The sequence below is a fragment of the Hemibagrus wyckioides genome, linkage group LG01, assembly GCF_019097595.1.
Source record: "Hemibagrus wyckioides isolate EC202008001 linkage group LG01, SWU_Hwy_1.0, whole genome shotgun sequence".
Classification (NCBI taxonomy): domain Eukaryota; kingdom Metazoa; phylum Chordata; class Actinopteri; order Siluriformes; family Bagridae; genus Hemibagrus; species Hemibagrus wyckioides.
The window spans coordinates 19,617,127-19,637,894 of record NC_080710.1 but is presented as its reverse complement, the minus strand read 5'-3'; the positions used below and the strand labels follow the sequence as shown (position 1 = coordinate 19,637,894).

Below are 20,768 nucleotides of genomic sequence, written 5' to 3'. Positions count from 1 at the left end.
AAGAAGATGTACATCTATACCATCTAAGGAAGTGAAGTAAATATGGTCTGAATTACATGTGCCTCATTAGACACACGTTATAAAGTGCAGGCATGATCATTGCAGCCAATGCAGATGTTGTCCGCTTTCTTATCTAGTGTTTCAGCTCAGTTTCTTGCCAAGTCTATGTCACAAGCTATCTAAAATGCTTTAATTGATATTTACAAAGAAATAATTATCTATAATCTATCATCCTACATTATAGCTAATGTGTCTTAGGGAAACACAGATTATAAGCAGTGGCCATTATAAATATCAAACAGATAATTTATATGATGAACAAAAAGATCTCATTTCAACAAGTGGGCCATAAAGTCATTATGCAACATTTCCAGGCTATAGTCAATATTATGATTTATAGGTTTTATACAAATGTAGGCTGTTTCAAGACATATGGCCTTTTTAGCTCCCTGCAGTTAATAGTAGATTTCACATATTATTTGTTTCTAACTTGAGAGTCTTCATCTCTTAATTCTGTGCAATGACTCTCTCTCTCTATACTGATTTAACAGTGATAGTATCAAGAAAAGTTGTTGTTCCACTCCAAACTCAAAATAAATGTTGTCATCACTTATCTGTTTGCATTACAGGATTGTAGGAAGGACCAAACTTCCCTGCTATCAGCTGAGAGCAACCACCTTCTTCAGACTTTTTATCCACAGTGACCTTCTTCATCACTTGCCTGTCTACTTCTTTGTATCTAAACCTTTCTACATGACTTAAAGGCTTGACCCTCATCATCTCATCTCCAGTTCTGATATTTCCAGCCTTTTGCAGTCTCCTAGGATGCGCCTTCTGTATCTGACATCTTCTTCATGCTTCTACCCCACATTCCACGGGGTTGTGTTTTGTTCAAGTGCTCGATCTCCGCAATACTGTCCCCATGAAACCTTTACCTGGGGCCTTGTTTATGTGCCCTCAAACTTTTTTGCCTGGCAGAATCTGCCATCTTCATGGCCCTGGATTTAGCTCTCAGAAAGTTCCTGTGAATGCAAAAAAATATGATGTACACCAGAACAACATGATGCAGAGTCAACATTAGATGCACAGACACTAATGTACTGTAGACTAACCTGAGGAATGTCAGAAACTTAACATGAGCATTATTCTCCCCATCAGTAGCCTCTATTCCTGAAACAGCATTGTTTAGGTTTTCCACGGCAACATGGAGGTCTGAATTAAGCTCAGATTTTTCCTGGCGCAGTTCAGAGAAGCTCCTCTGTGGGATAGCAGTGTTCTTTGAGCTAAAGAGAAAGTGAATCCTGATTAGGCTAAAAACAAGAAAACTAAAGAAAGAACAAGACAGTACTGAAATTTAGAAAAAAGAAAAGATGATCATATCTAACATTTGTTCCATTTCAGATATTAGAAATCGGATTAAGGCTAAATTTACCAGAGCAGTCTCTTACATGGTCTCTTTCCAGTAAGGTGCCTCATGAAAATATTGATCTTAGAACTAATATTTTTCTGCCCATCATATATTCATCAGTATGTAGTATTTTCATGATTCCAATCAGTATTTTTTTTTATAATGCTGTGCTAATGCTGTACTAATAATATGCATGTTAACACTAACCATATTACAACTAACCAACTAACTAACTAACTAACTAACTAACTAACTAAGTACATGTATAGGAAAGTTCTACAATGATTTCATTCTCAAAAGGATGGCAAACAGATCAATATTAAATATATCATCTGGCTTTATCTGTGGTTACTAGTTTTATGGGTGTGTTTTCTATAAAACTCGCTTTGCGTATGCAAGTGTGTGTGTGTGCGTGTGTGTGTGTGTGTGTGTATAAGAGTATTTGTCTCACCTGTGGAAGCAGAAGGCGTTACAGGTTTGGTCAGCAGGATTGGCACATAAGCAGCGGCCTGTAGATCTGCGGCGTCTGGCCAGTGGACTCCCCAGCCCATATACAGTGGTCTTACTACAGACAGGAAAACCAACTAATCAACCATTATCTATTTTTCAATGGAGAGCATTTCATTTCACAACAAAACTGTGTTGCTTTTCCTGAATGAACTGGCTTTATGTCTGAATAAATTTTAACTAATATATGGCACTGGCTAAATAAAAGCAGATACTTTTTTGGGAAGTACTGCAATATGTTTTTACAATAGGTCACTTATTTTCAGAATAAGATTAATTCCACTTCATTGAAAGCTTGTGATGTTAATGTTGATGGACAAATTAATGGACATAGCAGATTCAATAGACTGTAAGTAAGTGAAATATTTTTAGATCTTCCACACACAGTATGCCATTGTTTTCTTGTTTATTCAAGCATGAATTTGAGTTTTTATACTCTCTCATATTGCATTGGCTCTACATGATTTAATTCAATTTACTTTAATATACAATATGATGATTTGCTAATGAAAAACATTAAACAGATCTCACTTTAAAGACATCTTCCCAAAACAACCTTTGAGCTCAATCTTTGAGCTATAAAATTACAAAGGATATCATTGTAGAAGTTTGCCTTACAGCTAAGTCACTAAATTAAACTGAACTTAAGACATGTGCTTGTGTGTATTTCTGCTCACCCTGGTGTGTTCACCCAGATGATGTCCAGATGGCAGAAGTAGTAGCATTCTGAGTCCACCTGGTTAATGCAAGAGCATCGTTTGGTGCGATGTCTTTGTGGGACATTTTCAGCAGACTGGTTTTTCACAGACAAACCAAACCCTAGAAGAACACATTGGGAACCTTTTAACCAAACACAGTACTACACACCAAACTCATCTAAAACACAGCAGTGAAAAAACACCCTGAGGTCTGATTTATTACATGATCTATTACATCTGGATTTTTAAAAGTATGTTATCTTAAATAATCATGGAATTAATCCTGGAGAGCTCCAATGACAGGATGATTTAGACAAGTAAATTGGACTAAATCTGTGTTTGGGAAATTTTCCATGTCTGACTTTATCATTGTTGGAATTTGCTGAAGTTTATTTTACAGAAAATTGGGAGAAAAATCAATAGAATATTTTCATATTCTCTAGGTAAAAGAGTTAAGTTGTTGCTGAAAATATCACAGTCTCAAACTCAAAGGTTTGCAGTGTTAAAAAAACTTGCAGCTATGCTGAATCATGCAATAAACGTCAGCTTTATCTGTAACCTCAATGAGAGTTGTAATGTTTTATCTGCAAATAAAGTCATCAAAATGTTTTACAACAAACGTTATCTTACTTACCCAGGTTAATTCACTACTATATTATCAAAAAAGTAAATAAAATCTAGTGACAAATAAGCATATACCAAGTTGATGCAGTCTTTCTGAAAGACAAAATCCATTCAAAGCCTTCATACTAATATCTATCTCTTACTTTCTAAGTTAAATCCAGGTCTTTGGAAATTGTTCAGTTAAGCAGAACATAATGTTTGAATTAAAATCAGTAAAATAGTTTTTCTTTTTACCTTCATGCAGGACTGCAGACCAGCTAATAGAGAAGATGATGAAGCTGTAGAGTGCCATTGCTTTCCAAATTTAGCTGTGAAGTCAAGAAGGACCCAGTGAACTGAAGCAGTAGGATCGATCCACGTTCAGCTGCAGGTGGTTGTGTGTTGCTGCATCCTGTTTGGCCACACTTATAATCACTGCTTCTCATGGTATCCCAGATCTGTCCCCTCCCCTTTTAGTTCTCACTATTACACAACTCCAGCTCCATCCTCGTTGCCTCCAACATTCCAGGAATCTTGGCTGCCCTTTACATGTGGAGGTCACTAGCTCATGGGTTAGGAGGAAAACAGGAATATCATCATAAAAAGATGGTGTTACGTACCAGCCTGTACTTCCTGCTGAAGGCTTACAGTAAAACTTTGTACATCGAATTATAGGTGTAGATGCTAAAATCATAGCTAACGGATACGGATCGTCCGAAATGGAATAGGTGGAGGAAGGATGACGGTGACAAGGAAAAATGGAAGGATATCTCTAGATTTGTTGTTTTGCATAAATTCTGTTAGGACAAAGCAACCTCATGGAAAGCAGGATAACCACAGGAACATTTGGAAGATTTGAGCACATCTGCATTGTGGTGTAGGTGGATGGAGTGCAAAGCATTAGTATTAGCTTCCTGTGCCCTCCAGCAGGAATCTGATTTTGATAATGGGAGATAACATTATCATAACATATTACAGGAGATAAAATGTTGCATTTTGGATGTTACAGAATGGATTTGGTTACTGTGGTTTGCCTTTTAGAAAGCCTGCATAAACTATTAGATACCCTGTCCTTGTGTGAAATACTGTATGTTTTAGAATAAAGCATCTTCACATACTCCATGCATGGTACTGTGTTGTAGAGATAAAAGCAATCCTTTATTATGTTAGTCAGTGGTTCATAAACGTAGAAGATTCTTGACATGGTATTAAATAGAAATAAAATGCTTGAACTAAACAATAATGTCCCTGGTGAGAAAAACAAAACAGTGAATTGAGCCGGTAGTGAGTAATAAAATACAGAAACAATATGTTTTATCTGACTAACAGTCACAATCCAGTGTCATTTCTCTAGCTATGTCAAAGTAGAATGCAATAATGACTCAGACATTAGAGTACAACAAACAGTTTTGATCAAAAATGACTTCTTGGTGCCTTCAAAAATGACAGCATTAATTATGGACTTCCATGATGGCTGATTGCAGCCCACACCTAGATAAAACACACGTGCTGTGTCAGCCAGATGTCAGCCAGGGAGAGTTTGCAAATGTAGCCACCTAGCGTGGGATGAGGACACAGTGTCCATTGACTGCACTTTTCCAGCGGGGACACACAATAGCTTCACTGCAGTCCATGTGGGAGTCAAAAGCTGGCACTTAGATGCAAATGAAGTGAGGCAGTAATCCCCCCCACACAGACAGAGATTAGTGTGATTTTATCACTCGTAATATGAAGAGGAATGAGAGATTGAGGCACGTTACTCAGAGTTGATGACAGAATGGAAACCACCCGGATAAGGAAATAGAGCTAGCCATTAACCTGGTAGTCCCGACTGATAAAATGATTAATATGTGACTTGAAACTGTGATATTTACATGAGTCAAAAGTTCCAAGATGGTTCAGAAAGATTGGCTTTAGTAGAATCTCTTAAAAGTTCTACAGCTGTTCTTACAGGAATTATAATGAGGTCAGAGGGCTGCAAGTTTTCATTCCAACTAAACAGGACTCACACCCCATCATCAATTGAACAGGATTTACTGTTGAAGGAGGTATGATTCCTGCTTCTTTAGAACATAAGCTTGCAGTCATTTAGCATATGAAGCATAGGACTGGTTATTGATAGAATAAGCTACCAAGGGTCTCTAAGTGTCAGGACCTTAGACTAAGGTTTTAACATCTTAATCCTCACTCAAACAGAAAAATTGTTAGAACAAAAAGCATATTTAACCCTGCAGTTCTTATCTAATATTTAATGTGGATTTTGGACAGGTGTTTAACGCAACACCGAGAAGTATAAGATTGTAGTCTTATTGCTGTGCCATAACATGCGACAGTATGACAGTAAAAGTATGTGTTTTTATGTCTTGGTGAACCAAATGTCTGACCTTTTTATGTCCTCAGAGGGACACTAATATATATATATATATTTTTTTTTTTAATTAATTAATTTATATATTATTTATTTATTTTTACAAAAACTGCAGCATTTATTTGTAAAGACCTCATCTGAGACAAAATATTTCCTTTTAGTTGCTGAGAATCAGGTTAGGGCTAGATTTAAAGTATATCATAGCATTAATTAGCAGCAGTGATCAACGGTGAAAGAGAAAAAGGTCGCTTTTGAATGCCATTCTGATATCTCTAGTGCTCTTTAGCTTGCAAATTTTTTCACTCAATATGTAAAATTGCTGAGGAGATAAATTAGACAGTGAGCCGGATATTTTCTTACAGTGAATCCGGTCTCGCAAAGTTAGCAGTGTGCTACTTTAAAGAGCTCAGAGCGGAAAATGTAACCAGTGGAACTAGCACTTATTCCTTGGAAATCATCTGAATTCCTGTGCTCCCTCCTCTTCATTCCTTTTCACCAGCAGCAGCAGCGGATTCTCACAGCAATATGGCTGAAATAACGTTTTAATGAACCAACACTACCACCTCGTTTGATAAGGTGTCTAAGTTATATGAGAATCTATACATTTTAATATGAAGCGTTGCATAATGCAGCGGCATAAGATGTTACAAATGCAAAAAGGCAAAGTATTAATTAAAGGAATTCTGAGGTTACATTTCTTACCCTATAGATACAGATGCAGTTGATTAATCATAAAGATCAGACGTGACTAAGAAGTGTATTTTAGTCATGAACTTCTCCTGTGGTGCTGCCTTTTTCCTAAGAGCTTTATTTATTTTTAATTGTGACCTCCCTAAGACTCCCAAATATCAGCTAACAGCATAATCACTCTCATATCCTCCTCCTCACTCTTCCAGAGCATAGCTTTTTAAAAATAGACTACTGGTGATGCTTTCTCTACCACCTTTTTTTGCTCATTTTGTCTGGCCTTTTGTTATTCCAAAAAAAAGGAGACCTGCAGGGGAACACTGAGAACACTGGACTGTTGCATAACTTGTTTAAGAGACATTTAGGAGTCAAATGAAAATGTCTGTATTCTGGCAAATCATCTCATGTTATACTTTTCGAAGATGAGTACCGCTGAGGAGATCTACATTATATCAAATCCATAGTATTTACCTTTACCAGAAATCTAGAAAATATACATTTCTATAAGATATTTAACAATTTCAAACATATTAATATTATTATGATATTAATATACTTCAAAAGGTTTTTGCTGAATCAGCCTTCTTAATTTCGGTTGTCCTTGCTGTGATCTATGACTCAATGACACAAAATTTCATGAGCAACACCAGCAATACCTTAGTTATAATGTAATTATTAAAAACAGCAACATTTTTATCTTGTGCTGCACCTTCTGGAATAAAGGAATAAATCATGATGTATTTAGGACTGGTCTTATCATTGAGAGAAGTTTTTTCTTTTTCCACCCAGTGAATTAGACTGGGTGTGGGTCCAGAAATATGATCCAGATTGATTCAAATTGCAAACGGAGCACAAGGGCTTATAGAATGTTTTAATGATTATGAAAATGATGGAAATTATACGTTACATCACTCACACTCACCAGATCTCAATCCAGTTGAACACCTATAGTAGATTTTGGAAAGAAGTATTAAACAGCATTCAGCAAAAGACCAGCTGAAGGAATGAATGGTGTTTATTCCTCTTGTACTGTTCCAGAGACTTGTTCTGGCTTGTAGTGATTCAACAGCTTACAACACATTAAGTTGTTTTTTTCTCTTTCTTTAATATGTCACCTGTCTATATGATCCATGTATATTGTAGCTGGAGCAAATTCAAAACTGAATCGCATCTGACCCACTGTTACACTTCTTAGTATTATTATTTAGTCCCAGTTGTATTCACGGTGTTAAACTATTTATATCAATTTTATAATTAAACTGTTAAGTACCTTATTCTCATACTTTTATAACATAACTTTAATTTACACACATGGTTATCCTTGACAGATGATGCTACAGTCAGAACGATTCGGCCCCTATTAGTGAAATTGAAAACATCTTTTTTATAATGTAATTTTTTTTTATTAGGTGCAAACTTTGGCAACAATTACAATGTCAAGTCTTTCCAAGTCTACCCATATGTACACTCACTCTGCAAATTTGGGCAAATTGCTCCAGGGTCAATTCTTAAAACAAGTCTTTTTCGAAGGCTTACAAAACGACGAGAAAATTAGACAATTACTTCTCAAAAGTACAGTAGGGTGCCCCAAACATAGTGCTTTAAAATTTTCAACCTAAATTGAATTTTTATTCTTGGCATCTCATGCCACATTTTTTTTGCTGGACATTCAGGGACTTGGTAACAAAGTTGTTGCAAACTCTAGACAGAGCCTGAAGCTTAATACGAGTCTTCATTCAGAGGCCTTCTCTGTGTCTCTATTTACCTTCTTCTTTAGCAGTAGCAGCAGTGTGTTTTTTGAGGATTTGTGCTCTGCAATATTTTTAATTCCGAGTTGTTTTGAATCCTCTTTGGCCTTAAGGTTGTATCCTGAAACCCATTAGTATGAAACAAACCTGTCCTAAACCATAAACAAAGTTATATTTATATTTATTTATTTATATATATATATATATATATATATATATATATATATATATATATATATATATATATATATATATATATATATATATATATATATATATATAATATATATATATATAAAAAACATACATGACCATTAAATATACTGTAGGTAGGATATCTAATTAAGGGATGGTAGTGGGTTGCTCAAAACTCTAATAGAAAATTAATAGGGAAAAATAAATGCATTACAGTGGAGTGTTAAGAATAAAAGCAAGAGAGAGAGAGAGACAGAGAGAGAGAACTAATGAAACACAGGATCTGTGCAATACAGGGGTGTCAGGTCTACACACACAGAAACCATATGGAATATGATGGTTTAGAAGAAGAGACAGCTCTGCAGTGCTAAGGCCTTACAGGGCTTGGTGTTGACACCTAAAAATCTGACAATAAGATATGTTCAGTAATTCCTGGTGCACCTTTATTGGTTCAGGAATAATACATACCTGTGACAAATTTTGGAAGGCTCTTGATACATCCAATCCCATAGCTGTTGACCAACTTTCCCATCACCCTGTCCAGTTTCTTTAATTCAAGTCTTCAGAACGTAACAGAAATATACGTCAACGAAATTTGTAAAGAATAAAAATTTCATTAAAAAAAATTGTCAAAACTAAACAAAACGTTTTCCATATTTTCAAATGGCAATAAATATGGATCATAAACCTCTTATCTATACACAATAGCATAGCATATCTTGTTATCAATATAAAAAATATGACTTCAGTGCAATTTCATTGCAAATCCTTTGCACTCCATCTCGGACTTCAGTACAAACTGCTTTCTTTTACCCTGACTTGCGTTTAGAAAAACTCTATTGTACAAATACCAACTGAAACACAAATCATATATTTATAAAAGAATTCACAACCTTTCATCTTTACACTTCGAGCAAGAAATCCTCACAGGAAAGGCACACAACTATATTTTGAGTAATACTGGAACAAGGGACAAGATATTGGAATTACTCTTGGTTTAAGTATTCAACTTGGTCATTTATAAATGTTTATAATCATCGTTAATATTAAGAAGTATTTTACATAGACATTTAAATAGATACATTAGGATTGAATGTAATGTCAGTAAATACTCAGGGACAGAACTGATCGGTTTTTACAGAAACATTGTTTTGTCCAACGGGAAAGTGCATCGTATTTCAATCTTGAATATTGCAAAAACAAACATATACCAAGATACCAACAGTATTGAAAAGTTGTATAAAAATGTAGCATTACAAAACAAAAAGAATAATAATAAATCAATTGATTTTGAGATTAAGCCCCAAGGCTATTAAGTGCTGTCTGGGTTGCTATCCTGGCTCTGATCTGAGTGGACAGATTTCTCTTCGGCAGTCCCTTCTGAAACTGGGTCATTTTTGGACTGGCCTTCCTTGGGCTCCTCTGGCTCTGATTGTTCACTCTTTCTGGGCAAGGAGACCCTGGATCCCTTCTCAGAGCCTGCAGAGCTCCTCTTGTCTCCTTCAAGGGTATCTTGGCCCTCTTCTTGAGATCTCTCGGGAACAATGGTATGAGTCTTGGAGGGCCATGAGCTGCCATATTGTTTACTATTTTTTTTCTTGTTTTGCTTACCGGAGTCAAATGGTGGAGAAGATTTGGCTGTTGTGGAGCTTGTAGCAGGACAGTGCAGCCCTAATGGCCTGGATTCCTGTTCCAGGGTATGTGTCCCACTGACACTCTGGCTTGTTTCAGATTGCACGTTCCATGGTGTGCTCCATGAGCTTTTGCTTAGGGAGAACGTAAACTCCTCTTTGGGAGAGATTGGGGATTGGGTGGAAGAGGAAGCTCGCTCCAGTTTGGGGCAGGATCTGGGCCTCAGCTGTACCATCTGGATTCCTCCTATTGGGATCATGTGGTAAGGCATGCGGGCCTGCTGCTGTGAATGCAAGGGGAGGTGGCTGAACATGCGGTCCATAGTTCTTGATGGGGCTGGTACATGGGTAGGCGGGTCACTGTGAGGGAAGTGTAGGGCAGAGGGCACCAGGCTGGCATGTGGAGGGCTCAACCTCTGTGAAGTCTGTGCGGTACTGGGTGTACTAGGCCTCTCCTGTAGAGGGAGACATGTGAATGCTGTACAATCAAACTTCCAACACTTTTTTTTTTGTTTTTAACATTTGTGAATCTTATTTATTCCAGACTAGCTTCTACCATCACTCAGTTTCTGCTTGCTTACAAATTATACCGCTGATCACTTAAAGATTTTACAAGGCTACATTATGAGAACTGAAAAAGAAAAACAACAGTGTAATTAAGACATGTCTAACCACAGCTCAGATTTCATTTCAAGAACTGCAATGTCAGGAGATCCAAAATTCCACTACAGAATTAACAAACCAGCAGATGGTTTATATGGTCAACCAAATGTGCAAGACAAAAGAACCATCTATCTCTGACTGCTGATATTTTACGACATTTTTATTGAATTCATTTTTGTATTTGTAGAGCACTTTACAATCAACATGATCACAAAGCAGCCCAACAGAAATCTGGCTCTAGATCTGTAATGAGAAAGCCAGAGGCGGCAGGGACAAGAAAATGCTTCTTAGATGACGAATAAATCTCGAGAGGAACCAGACTCTGAAAAGAATCTATCCGTTTTTGGGTGATATTAGATAATGGCATTGTGCTCATTATAGTATAGAGTTATATTGTAAAAATGCAAACAATATAAATGATGTGATTATTAGAAAAGTCACAAGCATCCCTAATAAGTGTTCATGAGACTCACCTGCTGGCTTTCTCTAGGCTTAGTGCTTGGTTCCCAGTGGAAGTACCCAGGAGAGCTGTGGGCTCTGTGTTGTGTTTTGAATGGGGTTGGAGAGAGTCGTGCTCTGGAGCTCCTGTAGCGGGCAGGAGAAAGAGGCCGCAGTGGGGAGAAAGACCTGAGCGGGGATGCTGTAAGAGGAGATGGTCCTCTTTCAGGGGATGGGGAAAGATGTCGACAGGGAGACGACAGTTCCAGCCTGGGTGACACACTCCGGAGAGGCGAGCCTTCACTAGTAGGCGAGAAGGTTTGTGGAGAATGCTCCCAGGCCTTAGAGGAGAAGAGTGCCCTCTTGGTGTCTGGAGATATAGCGTGTCCACTCCTCCACGCTTGGACAGGAGAGAGCTGCTTTTCTCTTTCTTCTTTTTCTGAAACTGTAAGGCTTGAGCGACCTGTCTGTGAGCCTGGACCACTGTCTGACTGGTGGGTATCTGTAGAGCAGGACGAAGGAGCGTCATCATGGGAGGAGAACTCCTCTTCTTCTTCTTCGTTATCATCATCATCCTCATCTTCAGAGTCTTCAATATCAGAGAACTGGTGCTCCTCTTGATCCTCTGACTCATATACTTGCCCCTCACTGGTCCCTGACAGACACAAAAGGCGTTAGGTTAATACAAAGGTGTACATTTGAAATTCAAAGTAAACATACTAGCAAATATACACTGCATTTGTCCAGGGGTCAGGCAGCTATCAGACAGACCATTGCAGCTATGTTACAAAAAAAAACCCTCATACAGTCAGACAATAAGCGTTCATTAATTACTCAAGTAAGCATGTACAAATAACTGTGTCGTGCCTACTCCATTCATGGAGTATTTAAAGCCTGCTGAATAGCATAAGCTTGAATATAGTGCCCTTGGCACTCCTCAGTCTGGCAGGGAGAAAGAGATGGGTGGCTTTTATTTTCAGTTCTATATACAGCATACCAATAGAAATTGGAGGCCAGATTAGAGAGCTTCTCTTTATGGCAGACCAGTCAATTTCAACTGGCCTTCACAAATCCTGAGCGAACTGTGCTTGAGTGCCCAAGAAAGCACGACAACATTTATCACTGCATTAACGGTGCACGTGATCTTCAAGGTTTGGACAACGAGAAACTGAATGATAAAATTCATCTACAGTTCCTATCAAGGACGAACATTTCACATACATGATGCAAAAACTCTTGAAGTGCCTATGGTTGTAAAATAAAAGCTTTGTACTTTCTTTTGTAAAAAGAAATATACTACTACTACTACTATTATTACTAACAATAATATCAATAATTTGTCATGGGTACAGGTAATTAAATGTATATCTGTAAACATACTTTATATGTTACTTAAAAATATTTATTCAATTCTGATACAAAACCCAAGATATCCAAATAAAAATGGAACCCTACCAATGACAGTAATGTTTCAGAGTGACTTTTCACTCTAAACACTTCACTTAGGCAAGCTGAAGAATCCACAGATGCTCAGAACAGTAAACAGATGGTGTGTCCTCTTATTTTTACGGCATACTTTGTATATAATTCCAAGACATGCACTACACTACAGTGCTGAGGTTAAAGTCACTTAACTTTAGGCTACTGTAAGATACTTCACCTTGATAGTGATCTGAGTTTCCTGAATAACTTTTCCACAATATACATATGTATGTATATATATATATATATATATATATATATACATATGTATGTATATATATATATATATATATATATATATATATATACACACACACACACACACACAAGTCTCTGCTTAATTATATACATTTTTAGTTGTTACACAGCTACTCCGAATGGGTAAGCATTGGATTCAAAAAATAAAAACATCTGATTAATAAAATTTGTTTAATGGCCATCACAGATGTCTGCTGTTTTCAGGTTGAGACACTAATCATACATCAGTCTATACTCCATTCATACTCCAAGGTCATTCATTAAGGATCTTTGTGGATCAGAGTGGACCGGTGTATCTGAACATCCTACCTGGTTCGTCAGTGTCCAGCTCATCTACAGATGATTCAGACACGCCCTTCTCCAGACATTTCTTACCATGTGCCTTCGATTTCATGTGTTTAGTGAGGTTCCCTGTCAGGAAGGAAATTAATAGAGGAGCAATTTTCACAATTGAATTAAGTATGAAAGGTTATATGAAAGGATCACTAACAAAGAGCAGTAATGCATTATGGATTTTTTATTCTTTTACATGAAGGTTTGTGGTTATGATCTGTTGAGTAGTAGGTAGAGTGTCATAAAAGCTGGGTTACTCACCTTTAGTTTTGAAGGCAAAGTTGCAGTGCTTACAGATGTAGGGACGGATATCTGTGTGAGTGCGGATGTGTTTCTTCAGCATGCTCGGCTTTTTACAGCGGATCCCGCACTCACTACACACATACTTCCCCCTCCCTCTTCCTCTCACATATACATACTCTTCATTAGACTTATACCTGAAGAGAGACAGAGACAGACACAAAAATGTTTACTCTTTAAACAGGGATTTTAATAAATAATCATCTAAATATTTTATTAAACAATGGCATGGTATCAAGTAATTTCCCTTAATTTTCTATAAACGCCATTCTGCCGGCAGCAGAAGAAAAAAAAAACATGTTTGTCCTTGCTTTACATTGGCATATTTTCATAAGCTAGGCATCTGGCTATTACTAAAGCTTGCCTCTGTTTGTAGCTCTTTGTCATCACTGACATATATACATAAGGCACTTGAATCACCCAAAAGAAAAAGGCCATCCAAGCCATCCAAGGCTGGAAGTCTAAAAAAGCATAATCAGCCATGCTCTCCAGGTAGGAGGGATAGCATTATTTTCTACATTGTCAATCAGATAGACAATTTTGGGTGTCTGTAGGCTCATGTATGCATATGTAGGCAGTCTACATGCTCCTCTGAGTTTGTTCAGATGCCTTGTGATGATGTAGCATGAGCAGCAGTATGAAAAGTTGCAATGGCTAGCTTTACGCATCTCAATCAGCATCAATCAAAACCTTATTTAATTCAAAGAGCATTAGCAACTTACATTTCTTTAAACGTTAGCTTAACATTAAATACCATCCCATAGTTTGATATGATCGAAAAAAGAAAAAAAAAAAGATTTTAAAAGCCTGAATATGGGCAGCAGCAATGTTCTGTGGTTAGTGACATGGAGATATAGGAGCAAAACAAACAAACAAAAAATAACCATATGCAGCGGAAAAAAAAGAGTGAGTGAGCAGAGAATAAGAGCGATTGAGACCCCATATGTACAACATTTTCCTCAATGTGTCAGTAATTGTATCCTATAAAGAGTGAGGTAAGCAGACAGTAGAGATGTTGAGATACACGAGTACTGATGTGAGAAATGGTGGAGAGGAAACAGAGTGAAAGAGAAAGGGCACAAAGAGAGACGGATGTGAATAGGGACTATGTGGGTGTGTGATTGAAGAATTATGTAAGTGAAATTGATGCTGCATGAGATACAAAGTAAAGCCGGCTGGTGTGGTGTGATGTAGTGTGTTGTTTAAACACCCATGACAAAGTTAGAAATATGACATTAGAAGACCTACAGTATGATAGACTCTAGCAATAATAGTTTCGTTTCATTTGTTTTATTAATAGTCTTTATTTGAAATTATCAGGAGATCAGGAAAGTGTAAAAAAAAATGTTTGGTGTTTTGAAGCAAATGATATCTTAAAAGATAAATAAGTAGTTGTAATGGTTTATACTCAAATAACAAATAGACAGTAAGTGTTTTTTTTCCACCACAATGAGCAGTGTTCAGAACTAAGTATAAAACAAATGACCTAATCTCCTTGTGGATTCACATGGAGCCGTACCATAGGCATTATTCCAGAAAAACCAATAAACCTAAAAAAAATCAGTCATCAATCATTGGACACTCATTTTAGAGTTGATGTGATTTCAATAAGCTGCAGACTTCAGCCATAAATCTCTCTCAAGATAACAGAGCTCTCTATATATTTGTCTGTTTTGGAAGTGTAAAGCCCACAAGAGAGAGATAGTGCTAAAAATAGACCAGGATACCTTGCCTTTGTTACTCAGAATGCAACCAGTAGAGCAAAAGTACAGAACTGATGAACTGTCTAAAAATGCTTCCAATCTATACACACTTTAACAACAATGAAACAAGACTGGGAAATTACAGAGTGACATAATTATACATAACTTATTATCTGAAAGCAAAATAATCACTCACCCTCCCTCAAAGATGCAAACACGTAGTGGCTCACTGTGCTTTGAGGTGGTAGGAGTTTCCTCTGTACTTCTCACTTCTTTCTCAACCCTCTTAGTTTGAGGCTCTTCTTTCTCTTTAACAGGAGTGCTCAGTGTTTTGGCATGTACCTATATCCCAGATGGACAAAACATGACATATCTGTACCCAATAAACTGTACACAGTATTACTAAAATCACAACACTAGCAAACATGGATGGAAGACAATCTGGGTATATGTATTAAATTACAGTAACATTTACCTCTGATACCCTGGGTGTTTTGTTGCCAACCAGCTTGTCAGTTGTCAGAGGTGGTGTGGTAGCCATGGTGTACACCGCAGAGCTGTACATTTGCTTAGAACACAGTAGTGACATTACTATTTTGGTGGACAGACCAGGTAGATTGGGGTTATACATGCTTACACTCCAAGAGGAATAAACCGATGTTTGTGGATTTGTGTGGGCTGATGGGTTAGGCTTCAAATAATTCAGGTAGCACCAGCTCACTGATGTACTGGTGTGAAGACTGGGGTATAAAGGGTCAGTGGAATCTGTAGATCTCTCTGGAATCTCAACCACTGATACACATCTGTGGCCCTCTTCCTGACGTTCCTCTTTTTTAAGTCCAATTTCCACCTGGGAAATCTCTGGCTTATTGACCACAAATTCAGTTTTCTTTCCTTCCCCCTCTTGTTCCTTCTCCACAACTACCTCTACTCCTTTTCTGTTCCTTAGTGCCCCCTTGTTTGTTCCTGGGTTTTCCTCCAGACATTTCTCGCAACTTTTACTTTCTTCTCCACTTTCTTCTGCTTCCTCCTCCTCCTTAATTCGTTTCTGTTGCCGTTGTGCCTCTAAGCTGAGTTCTAGACTACCTGCTGGGGAAAGCATTCGTTTATTTCCCCCAGCACAAAGTGGCCCACAGTTATCATCAGATGCAGATTCTGGTCGAAATTCTAAAGGAAGGGATAAAGGTATGCAGGTCTTAAGATTAGGAGTAGGGAGCCTAAGGTAAGATCTCTGAACTTTAGTGCCCTCAAGTTTCTCCATGATGACCATGGCTGTACAGCAAATTGGTTGCTGAGACCGTGTTGTGGCTAAAATTTGTGAAATAGTTGTGTACATGGCACTAGCATAAGTAGGAATGTGAGTCTGTAAGCGCACAGGCACCACCAATGACACCACTGGCCTAAGCTGCTCAAGGCAAGTAGCAATGATGGGGCGAGGCTGGTGCCGAGCGACAAGATGGTGATATGGAGAACCTCTTTTATGTGTAGTGGAAGGAGAAGAACTGGACTCGCCAAGTGGTGAAGCCAAGGGATCCTGAAGGATTAGACCACTTGTCGGGTACTGCAGAGAGAGCAAAGTAGGAAATGGCTGAACAGGAAGGCTTAGGTGCTCAGCTAAATGAAGTGGTCTTGGATGAAATGAAGATGGCACTGTTTGTATGAGAGCCTGCTGAAGCATATGACTAGAAAGGACTTCGGATATTGTTGTGACTGGTAGAAGTCCAGTTATCTGATGTGAGGAAAAGGTTTCTGGACTAGTCAGAGGGTACACTGTAGTTGGAAGAGGAAGGGGAGTCTGAAAAAGCTGCAGAGTTTTACCCAAAGTGTCTGGGCTAAGTCTAGAAGTGGTGCTTGCTCTGTGATCACTAACTGTGAGGGCAGCATGGCCAGAATAAGCCTGTTGGATGCTTGATGATGATTCTTCCTGATCAGGCTTCTCAAGGGTTGCATGTTTCACCAAGAGACATTTTCGCCTCTCTTTCCATGAAGAAGAAGTAGGTCTTGGAGACAGGGATCCACAGTCAAATGACTTGCTTCTTGTCTCTACTATCTGTGCAGGGTGTGGTGGACTTGCAGGAGCCTGTTCAGAGGCAGAGCGATGCATTTCCCTGTGATAATGTTGATAGGCAACTGGTACAGTCAGCATGTGAGACCCCTGGGAGCTCCATGTACCAGCCTGCATTTCAGGGTCAATCTTTCCTGTTTCGTCAAAAGATGTAGATCGACTAGAGGTGTGGGAAACATTACTCTCTTGGCTAGGACTGCGTGGTAGGGATACTGATTCAAAGCTAGATTCTCCTGATGACTGTGGCGCTTCTGCCAAACGGAGACGCTTCTTTTTTGGTGGTAGCTTCTCTGCGGGGAGCTGAGCCAGACTTTGACTACGCTGTGGCCACTGGAACTCCTCCTTCTCTAATTCTTTTGGAATATATGTACTTGCTGGAGGTGAAACCATCTCAGAATCTGGTTCTTTTGTCACCAAGATCTCTGGCACTTGAATTTTGGGTTGTCGAACTAGCCTGGATGTGGTGGTGGTTTGCTTGGGCTCTTCTGCTTGTTTATGTTCAGGTTCTGACTCTTGAACATCTACAGACATGCTTTCCTGTTTTTCAAAGGAGCTGGTGTGCTGGATTACTGATATTTCTTTGTAAGGGCCAATTTTTTCTGGTTCAATTTGTGGTGCAGTACCTGAGAAGCCCTGAAAATCATCTTTTTTCCCTATTCCTGATGTGGGGAGATGGCTGCTAAAAGATATAGCTGCTGGACCTGGACTAGGAGGATCCTCCTCTAGACTTTCTTCTTTCCTCCTCTTTCGTATAGCCATAGCCATTGCTTTAAACTTATAGTGCATTATTTGTCGATGATCTTCTTGCTCAGCAGCCACTTTTTTCTCACACTGTTGTTCCTGTGAAGGCTTATTCATACAAGAAACTCTGTGTGCTTCATAACTGTCCTGTTTCTTTAAGTGAGTTCCACATATCTCACACTCATAAAGTTGCATTCCCTTTTGCTGCTTCCATCCTGATTCTGTGGAAACACAGACACCAGCTTCTGCTGTAAGGTCAACACCAACTGGCATTTCAATGGCAGGCTGGCGTCTTAACATTCGATGATGGTGGCCAGCTCTTAGCTCTGCTGATGCAGCCTGCTGCTCATCAAAAGATTGGCTGAGACGAAAGCTGTGTGAAGATGAGCTAGTAGGATCATCTTTGACACTAGACGATGGAACTGAATGGCTTCTCAAGAGAACACCACTGGGACAATGACTAGAAAGTGCTCCTTCAATTAACTGTGAATGCTGTAAGTCAGCAGCATAGCCACTTAAAATAATTTGTCCAGTAGTGCCACTAGCACCAGGCAAATCTTCCTTTGGATCTTTTGGTGAAGAAAACTTAGCAGACTCAATACTACTTCTCCTAGAGAGGGAAGAACGTCTAGGTTTGACACTGTCAATTTCACTTGTGTCAACTACAGCTTCATTTATTGTAATTAATTTTGTAATATGTTCAATGACTTGCGTCTTAGGCACAGTAAAAGGGATGGATTTTTCCTCATGTCCCAAAGATGATGAAGATGATGACTGATGATGTTGGTGTGGAATTCTCTGTTGTTGGCCTAATCGTCCATACTTTCCTAAAATAATTTCAGCATAGGATTTAACATTGGCATTAGGAGGGCTCACCTGGGATAGTTCAGCACTTCCACAGCTAGAAAAGTAGCCAGATTCAGTACTACCCTTACTACCAGGACCCAGTGAAGACGATGGGCTCTCATCTGGTGATTCCATGGGAACTCTTTTCCTTTCGCTGAGTCGCATTGCTAACCTCTGTTTGATTGCCTGGGAGTCCTCTGTTTTTGGTCCTTCTTCTGAAAATGAGATTTCAACCTTGGAGCTTTTTCTTAGAGCTGGCCTGTCTTGAGAAGAAGATGGCTGATGCTGCCCAGTCTCATCTTCAGACTCTGTGCTATCTGCTTCTGTTGCTTCCTCCTGTTCGTCTCCTACTGTACCACCTTCAGCTCCACTGAAACTGTACTCTTCACGTCTAGATGCCAAGCCAGCTTTTATTCGATGGGCATGGGATTTACGATGTTTGTACAGATTACTTTTTGTCTTAAATGAGAAACTACAAGGGACACAAGGATAGGGTCTTTCTCCTGTATGGGACCGGATATGTTTTTGGAGCACACTGGGTTTTGCACATGGCCTGCCACAGTATGAGCACACATACTTCCCTGGTTTTTGGGGCTTACGTTCCCTTCTAGATGCTGTGCCTTCTTGTAATTCCTGACTGGGGCAAGATGGAATACTCTGAAGATGAGGGACTTGGGTAGAGGATTCAAGAGATGATGTAGAATAGCTGCCTCCAGAGGGGCCTGGGACATCTTGTAGTTGCCAAGCTTCCCCCATCTGAGACTGCTGTTGCTGTTGCCTCTGGAGTAAATCACGCCGTTTTGGCTGCCTTTTTTGATGCCGGCCATGTGATCCATGGATTGGTAGTGAGGTAGACTGTTCCTGTACTTGAGGAAGCCTACCCCTAAATGAAGATTCAGATACAGATTGCTGTTGTCCACCAGATCGCTCCCCATCAGACGGCCTGCTATGCTCTGCCTCCATAGAATGTAGGGAGAAAGCCTTACGGACACACTGGGAATGCCTTTGTGACCACCTTACTCCTTAGCATTATTTCCCACAGCACAGAAACATCTAGAGAAAGATAGCACATGACTTGCAAAGTATGTACAAGTATGCACTGGTTTATGTCAAAATTCATTCATCAGATGAGGAAATTAAACTGGATCAAAGAAGAGCAGATGTCTTTCCTATGCTGATACTCCTACATCCCAACACAAATTCGTCATTGTATCATTCCTTTGGCACTTGGAAAGAAGAGGAAATCACAGACTATTTTTGAATGACTTTCTCCACTGAAATGAGCAGGTGTTCAAGCCCTTCTTTCTCCCACGTTGTCATATGACCACACTGCAGAGGCCCTACAGAAAAACAACAAAAAGAAATTAAGTATGGCTTTTACTGTGTATGTTTACATGCTTGTGCATCAACAATAGCAGTTTTAATGTAAATGCTGCAAAAGCCAGAACCAGAATCTTTAGGATTTTCATTTGTTTCTAAACTAATCCAATATATATTAAAATGAATATCATAGCCAAGAGAATCCCATTTCATTCAGGGCTGAATGTTCAATACAAACAGTCTAAAGAACCTAGGCAGAAACTGAAAATACCAGCTTCATAAATAGCTATGTCTCTGACTTTCAGACAAATTGTCTTTTCCATTTTCATATTAAAAAAAAAATAAACTACATAATTATTTATCAATTCATGTTTAGCACGAATAACTTAATGAATTTGGGGCGCTGCTATCAAAATGCAAAATATGTCTCACAACATTGCCACACAACAGTTTACATAACGAAATATCTCTTAAAGTTACATTTTGCGGTAATTATGGAACGCACCACACATACACCAAGCTCTAGACACTGGCTTTATATACCTGATGTTGACTGCTAATACTTGTTTTACAGAAAAGAGCAAAATCCCTGTGTAAGCGTGTATGTACAAACTTACTTAGTAGCAAACTACATCAGACCCATGAATGCCACAAAACTAACTCTTAAAAAACAAATACTATGAAATCAGACCTACTGAGAGTTGTCCATTAGATGGTGCTGTGGATTTAAGCCAATAAGAGTCATGAATTGTTTGAAAGCCCTAAGGTGCAACA

At 38.7% G+C, this 20,768-nt stretch overlaps 2 protein-coding genes across 5 annotated transcripts in view; both read right to left on the bottom strand.

Moving 5' to 3' along the window:
* Positions 1–459: 459 nt before the first annotated feature.
* LOC131356452 (endothelin-2) lies at positions 460–4,159 on the bottom strand. Its single transcript, XM_058395507.1, has 5 exons — positions 3,472–4,159; positions 2,593–2,734; positions 1,860–1,973; positions 1,113–1,283; positions 460–1,022 (listed from the first exon to the last, which is right to left on the bottom strand). The coding sequence occupies exons 1-5, from the start codon at positions 3,527–3,529 to the stop codon at positions 932–934; spliced, it is 576 nt and encodes a 191-aa protein (XP_058251490.1). The 5' UTR covers positions 3,530–4,159; the 3' UTR covers positions 460–931.
* A 4,481-nt stretch (positions 4,160–8,640) lies between these two features.
* Positions 8,641–20,768, bottom strand: part of LOC131353742 (transcription factor HIVEP3) — a 63,590-nt gene continuing 51,462 nt past the window's right edge. For all 4 annotated transcript variants that reach the window (XM_058390817.1, XM_058390811.1, XM_058390801.1 and 1 more), the window contains 6 exons: positions 15,498–20,014; positions 15,219–15,364; positions 13,281–13,456; positions 12,996–13,097; positions 10,982–11,601; positions 8,641–10,300 (listed from right to left, as the gene is read on the bottom strand). In XM_058390817.1, coding sequence (XP_058246800.1) covers positions 9,527–10,300; positions 10,982–11,601; positions 12,996–13,097; positions 13,281–13,456; positions 15,219–15,364; positions 15,498–19,637 — 5,958 coding nt within the window. In that variant the 5' untranslated portion in view covers positions 19,638–20,014 and the 3' untranslated portion in view covers positions 8,641–9,526. The remainder of the gene's footprint in view (positions 10,301–10,981; positions 11,602–12,995; positions 13,098–13,280; positions 13,457–15,218; positions 15,365–15,497; positions 20,015–20,768) is intronic.

Bases quoted from the DNA above. Each gene is read 5' to 3' on its own strand.
- LOC131356452 (XM_058395507.1), bottom strand. From the start codon at position 3,529: ATGGCACTCTACAGCTTCATCATCTTCTCTATTAGCTGGTCTGCAGTC. The intron at 2,735-3,471 runs GTAAAAAGAAAA...GTGTTCTTCTAG, and splicing joins GTCTGCAGTCCTGCATGAAG to GGTTTGGTTTGTCTGTGAAA. The intron at 1,023-1,112 runs GTTAGTCTACAG...TTGCATTCACAG, and splicing joins AAGTTTCTGACATTCCTCAG to GAACTTTCTGAGAGCTAAAT.